This window comes from Micromys minutus (assembly GCF_963924665.1).
Source record: "Micromys minutus genome assembly, chromosome: X".
Taxonomy (NCBI): domain Eukaryota; kingdom Metazoa; phylum Chordata; class Mammalia; order Rodentia; family Muridae; genus Micromys; species Micromys minutus.
The window spans coordinates 48230298-48237452 of NC_137970.1; the positions used below are offsets into that span (position 1 = coordinate 48230298).

General features: G+C 42.2%; 1 protein-coding gene across 1 annotated transcript in view; it reads right to left on the reverse strand.

Moving 5' to 3' along the window:
• Positions 1 to 4972, reverse strand: part of ERCC6L (ERCC excision repair 6 like, spindle assembly checkpoint helicase) — a gene marked incomplete at its 3' end in the record, with an annotated part of 12364 nt that extends 7392 nt beyond the window's left edge. Inside the window, exon 1 of the mRNA XM_080909797.1 lies at positions 4904 to 4972. Coding sequence (XP_080765923.1) covers positions 4904 to 4971 — 68 coding nt within the window. The 5' untranslated portion in view covers position 4972. The remainder of the gene's footprint in view (positions 1 to 4903) is intronic.
• Positions 4973 to 7155: the final 2183 nt, after the last annotated feature.

The following is a 7155-nucleotide window of genomic DNA, read 5'->3' on the forward strand; positions in this document are numbered from 1 at the left end:
AATATATTTCAATAAGATCTTATGTCAAAGAAATAGAAAGAAGAGTGAAAGAGCAGGATAGCCAGTGTCCTTTTTGGCCTTTATGCATTTACACATAGCTGCAGGCATCTGCACATATACACATGCATATATATTACACTCACGACTGCCCCTACTCCCAAATAAAACTGCAAGCCAGCAAGATGGCTCAGAGGGTGAAGGCAATTGCCCAAGTCTGACAGGCTGAATTCAATTTCTGGAACCTGTATAGTATGTGGATGGAGAGAATCAACTCATTAAGTTGTCCTCTGACTTCCACATTCACGTGTGCAAATGCACACATGCACACAAATAAATGAAAACAAGAAAAACCCTAATGCATTAAAAGAGAAAGAAAAATGCACTGAAGGATTAGTCTCAGTGTAATGTTCAAAGGTGCAGCTTTTGAGCCCCAAATTGGATCCAGAGAACTCTGATCTAATCAAAGGATTGACCAATAATCTCTTAATGAAATCATAATCTAACAGCATTTATTGGGAGGCCATGGGAATTAGAAGATGAGACCCAGGTGGAGGAAGCAAGTAACTGCAAATGTGACCAGGAGGGGTATACATTGTCGCAGGTCACTCCCCTCCCTTTCCTGCTTCTTCTGCCATAATACTCCCTTCCCTCATGAAGCTTTGCCTTGCCCAACGAAGGCCTAAAAGCAATCGAGCCAGCCAAATATGTACCCAAACCTCTAAAATCATGAGCCTAAATAAATCTTAGGCTGTTTCCCTCACATAATCTGCTACAGCAATAGAAAGTGACTAACACAGAAGCAAACTTGCTCTTCTGAGAGGTGTTCTCATCCAATCCCTTGATGAGGACAGAGAGCCAGACTCCCACAGCCCTTTGCTTCTCAAGATCATTATCTTGGCAATTAAATCTCCACCAAAGTTTTGGTGGGATCGAGCCATGGTCAAAACACAGAAGGTGGTCAGTACTGGAAGGATGGTAGTAACTGGTAGCAGCAGGGTATATGGTACAACTACTATGTTCAATGTTGTAAAGGGAAAGGATAAGAGAACCTCAAAAAAATGGGATCAAGAAACTAAAAGGACAGGTACTGGTGAGACAATCTGCAGGAAGACCGAAACCGAAAAGAATGTGATGTCCTCATGCTATACACTACTTCCTTAACAGCTTCATGGTATACCAGTGTATGGATATGGATGCAATAATATTTACTTCACAATTTTCCTATCAACGGGTATGTAGATTGAGCTGAGGATGTGGCTCAAGGAGAAAGCACTTGCCTACCATGTAGGAAGCCCTAAGTTCAATCTTCAGCATAATCAATAAAGGATGGAGATTGTTTCTTTCTAAAAATTGCTATCACTACCAATAAATAAAGCATGCACATAAACATACATGAACATGCACATACATGCACACACACTTTTGCTTACTCATATTTATAAAAGAACATTACAGAATTTTTATTCAGAAAAAGTAAAACTAAATATGGCATGGTAGCATATATCTCTGATCCCAGTATTCAGGAGGCTGATGTACAAGGACCTCTAGTTTCAAAACAGACTGGAATGCACTGAGAGACTCTCAAAAACAAAGAGTTGTCCTCTGACCTCCACACCCATGCCACTATAGTGTGTGTGCCTGTATTCTCACATGATATACACACACAGACACTAATACATTTATATATAAAAAAAACTTTAAGTAGATGGGGAGATTGCTTGATGCTAAAGAGCACTTGCTGCTCTTGCAGAGGACATTGATTTTGAGTGTGTGTACAGATGTACATACATATAGGCAAAACATCCGTATACATAAAAATTTGAATATACCAAACTACCTTTTTATAAGTGAAATTCTGGTATTGCTAGGTCTGGAATAATATTTACATTTTATTTACTGAATATTTAATTTTAGGAAAAAATAAATATTTTTATTTATTAAAAACTTGAGGGGGAGTCAGGAACAGGTATAGGGAGACAGGGGAGATTACCAAATGGTCATGAGAATGAATGGAATTTGTAGCTGGTGAGGTTAGAAGCCATCTCAAAAACGTAGTATATGTATTATTTCTCTCTGCTTTTTACTGTAGATATGATGTGACTACCTGGCTCAGGTTCCTGGGAATATGACTTTCCCACAGTAATGAACTGGAACCTGGCAAAGGAAGCTAAAATAAATCCTTTCTGTCCTAAAACAAAACATAGCTGAAATACTTGTTGGATATGCTGGCACACACCTGCAATCCCAGAACTTCCCAGAATTCGGGACGAAGTAGCAGAACTACCCATAAATTCATGGCTAGCCTGGTCTAGATAATAAGACTCTGTGTCTCAAAAACACATAAAAATTGAATGTTTGTAACCTTTAATCCTAAGATTTTATGCTACTTTAAATTTTTCTCTTAAATTCATTTAGTAATTTACAATTACTAAATGAAGCCTCTGCCTCCTGAGCACTGGGATTAACAGCATGCACCACCATATCTGGCAAAAAGCCCTTTCTTTCCTAGTTTTGCTCACATCTGCAAGAAGCCTTTGCAGGGCTCTTCTCCTTGCCCCTGTATGCCCTTGTCCCTCTGGCCTAACAAACTATTCATATTACTTTAGGAAACTGGGCTATCTTATGAGTTAAATAAATAACGGCAAAAGTAAAATCTTCTGTGCACCAAATAACTTAATCCAGTAAGAAGGCATCTCATACAATAAAATGGCTTACAGAAAAAAGGCAGTCTGGAGAGATGGCTCAAGTGGGTAAAGGTGCTTGCAGCCCTGCTAGAAGAGTTCAATCTCTGAATCCAACTTACACGGGAAGAAAACTAAAAGGAGTTGTTCTCTGGCCTCCACATTCACTCCCTGACATAAGTAATGTAATAGAGAAATTTCTAGTGGGGCAGCACAAACCCTACTAGTGCACCTAACAACCTAAATCCAATCCCAGGGACCTAAATTGTAGGAGAAAACCAAGTCTAGCAAGTTCTCCTTTGACCTCTACATGTGTCATTGTGCGTGTCTTCAAGGTCACACACACACAAACAAAAACACACATACAAACACATGCACCCAAGATACTCTGGGTGTTGGGAGAAACAAAGTAACGTTTAAGGAGATCAAAGACAACTTATATAACTGGGGGAAATACTTGCAAATCTGATGTTCAGATGTCTACTTTGCCTGTCCTACTGATAGAGCACCAAAAGCTTCTGAGGAAGCCAAACTCCCTACAAAGAATGCATTTTTCTAAAGACATTTGAAACAAGAATGTTAACAAAAACAGTGATTATTTCAGGCCAGAAGTTGTACAAACTGATTTAGCACTCTTCTCATCCTAAATCTAAACAATGAACCTGAGAAAACCACCTTAGAATTTCAAATTAAGAAAAACAATTAATCTTTGAAATAGTAAACTTGGAAAGACAGACTTTTTAAAAAAATATATAGACATTGTGAAGACACCAGACTGTCAACTGTCCTTTTCTTATGAGTCCAGATTAAATATTTACAGAATCACTAACTTTGCTTCTCTCTGGTTTGTCTTGAAAGTCTTTTCTTCATTTTTATCTAAGAGGAAGTCCCTCGAGGGAAAACTTTGTCCACTGCTGACACTGACTTACCTTTAATTTAGTGGGACATGGTGTTACACACCTGTAATTCCATCACTACGGGACCCGAGAGAGGGGGCTGGGGAGTTCCAGAGCAGCCTGGGCTTCACATAATAAGGACCTGCCTCAAAAAATAAATCCATGCCTGGTGGCGATGGCAATAGCCTTTAATCCCAAAACTGGGCAAAAGTTAGTGGCATGTGGATCTGAGTTCAAGGACAGCCAGGACAACCAGGACTACATAGAGAAACTTTGTCTTGAAGGAAAAGAAATACAAAACTACAAGTCAACAACATAAACCTACAGACTATAGAGATGCTCAGAGGTTAAGAGCACTGGCTGCTTGATCTTCCAGAGAACCCTGGCTCACAACCCTCTGTATAGCCAGTCCCAAAAGGGGATGCCACATACCCTATTATAGTTGTGATCTTTTCCCCTCTACTTATAAGTGGTTTTGAGCAACCTTTCATGTGCCTATTTACCATTATTAGTATGTTTTTAAGAGAAATGTCTACAAATCCTTTGCTTATATCTTATGTAGATTTTTAAAAATTAATTTTATTTATTTTCATTTTATAGGCATGGATGTTTTGCCTGCATGTATGTGCGTGCACCACGTAGGCACATATGATAGCCAGAAGAGAGCATAGGATTCTGTAGGACTGGAGTTACAAAACAATTTTGAGCTACTATGTGGGTGCTGGATCTTGAACCTGTGTCCTCTGGAAGAGCAGTCAGTGCTCTTAGCCTCTGAGCCATCTCTCCAGCCCTGCACTACGATTTTTAATAGTTAACTATTCCTCTCCATACACTGCTAAGCTCCAACTTAGCCACTTGGTGAAAGTGTATTCATTCACTGGGCTTAATGGTTCCTGTGGGGGCGTATGTCTTCCCTTCACTTAGTGACCATTATAATTGGCCATCCTTCTTTAATGCCAACACTCTAGTCAGAAAATGAAGCATTTTATAGCATCCATCATACACTATAAAGTATTTCTTTTTCAGATCCCATTTCCGCTACCCGAATGTTAACAACTTGGGGGACTACTTTTCCTCTTTTCACCCAGGTCTAATGGTTGGCAAGTTAGGAAGACTCAAAGACTTCATTAGTTAATTGATATTCAGGCTCTTAAAGAGTTCATACTCAAGAGTTAATTTGACTAACAGTTATTTGACGGGGGCGCGTGGGTAGAGGAGCTCCCCGAATTAGAAATCTAGTCAAATCCTAGGGGGAGGTGGGAGCCATTCCACCTCAACCCCAGGCCAGGGACTGCAAGCTAGACCCGTCCGGAGACCCAAGCATACCTCAGGTAACTCTCAGCCAGTTGTGGGCTCAAAGGCTCCACTTCCGCTAAACTTTGGGAAGCTTCCATGGCCAAGGAAACCGGATTCTAAGAGCCGCGCTTGAATTTCGCTCGCTCCCGCCTTACCCAGGACGGGCGCAGGAACTCGACCGGTAGAGCCAACCGCCAGCGCGGGGCTGGCCAATCCAGGATCTGGTGCTCGAGCGCGGTTTCCGGAGTCCCGCCCGGGAAGGTCTTGCGCCTGCGCCCTGGAACATTGGCGCTAGCGTGCTACGTTAGCTAAGTGTGGCCTTTCGTTTTGGGGCTGCTGATTCACGTGACCGGTGGTGATTTCAGTCCCCTCCTAACTGCGCGGCGGTGAGTGTGAGTGTAGAGTACTGAGAGCGAGGGAAAGGAGTTGAGATTGTGAGTAAACTGCGCGCTCGTTTCTCTAGTCCAAGTGAGTGGAGGCTCTCTTATTTTCATGGCCCATAGAGGTCATTGCCCCTTTCGTCCCCCTTTCCCCCCCCCACCCCCCAGCAGTGCTTGGCACTGAACAAACTTGCAATTCACACACCTAGAGGTGCAACCTAAAGCTGACACTGAAGAAAGGTTTTCAAAGACAAAGCCTAAGCCGCTCGTGGCGGTGCACACCTCTGATAGCATGTTTAGGAGACAGAAGCAGGAGGATCTCAAGACTAGGCTCTCATATATAGAAGACCCTGTCTCAGAAACATAACACACACACTAAAGCCCTTATTTACACAATACTAAGTAAATTCAGCAGGTTTTCTATAGAGTAGAGGTTATGTGTTTGAGAGGTTAGGAAAGGGGACATGTTAGGAATTGAATGGGAGGGAGTGGAAATATTGTTAGCACACTACTCATGAAATTCTGAAAATTTAAATGTGAAAAAGAAATAGCTGGATTTGGTGGCACAAACCTGTTGGGTTTCAGATCCAGGACAAATGGCTGAGGTACATATATAATATACCAAAGCAGACCTGGCCTCTAGGTACTCCCAACATCCCACAGTCCCGATTTGTTACAGGACATGACTGGCAAACCCCACCCTCTACACTGAACCCAGGGGCTTGGCTACCCAGTGGCTCTTCACTATATAATCCAAACATTTTGGTTTTTTCTCTCTTGTCTCTGAATGCCTGCTTCCTCTCTCTTCCCATTCTCTGCCTACCTTTCCATGGTGACTTTACTGACCCCTTCCTGTGTGGTGGGCAAACTCCCCTGAAAGCTGCCCCCAGTAAACCTGCCTTTATACTTTAATTTGGCTTGAATTGGCTATTTGTCAGTGAAATATCTTTATCAAAGCCTAGGGTTCCAGCACCTTTGAGATTGAAAGAGGATTACAAATTCAAAACCCACGGTTCAGGCTAACCCAAGCAACTTAATGAGAGCCCGTGAGTGCTGGGGCTGTACCTCAGTAGTAGAGGTATTAGCTCCGAGAGTGTCTGGGTTCCTTAGTTTTGTAAAGATAAACAAATAAACACAAGAATGTGGGCACCCCTTCAGAAATTCTAGTTAAGATGCAGTCATTTTCAAAAGCAAAGCTTAGGCCCTGGGGAAATAGGAAAGATGGATACATAAGAGGTTGTGAACCAATAAAAATTATTCTGGTTTATATACTGCTAAGAAAACTGCTCCGGAAGCCCAGAACTCTGGAAACTGAGGCAGGATTGTGATGAGTTCAAGGCCAGGACGGTCACAAAACACACTGATAGAGACATGGACATTGTGATTCCCTCAGAAGTCAGTAGAACAGTTTTGTATAGTTACAATAAGCTTAGACTCAATGAACTTACAACCCAGTAGCACTTCCTGCACCTATGTATAAGCTTTTATGGTATAAGCTGCCCTTGGGATGAACCCCAACATATGAGACACTTGAATCATTATAATAAACTATTTGGAATAAGACTTCCAATTTGAGTAGTGGAGTAAAGTTAAAGTTCCCAAGACTTCCCTGGGGACTGACATCCTGGTTGGCAAGTTAAGACATGAATGAACCTGGACCCCTGAGATCTCTCAGACACTGGATCACCAACCAGGCAGCATATATCAGCTGATATGAGGCCCCCAACACACATACAGCAGAGGACTATGGGCTCTGGGCTCAGTCAGAGAAGATGCTTCTAACCCTCAATAGACTGGAGGCCCCAGGGAGTTTAGAGGTCTGGTGGGGTGAGGGGTTGAGGACATCTTTGTGGAGACAGGATGGGGGAGGTATGGGATGTGAAACAGTCAGAAGGTGGATTG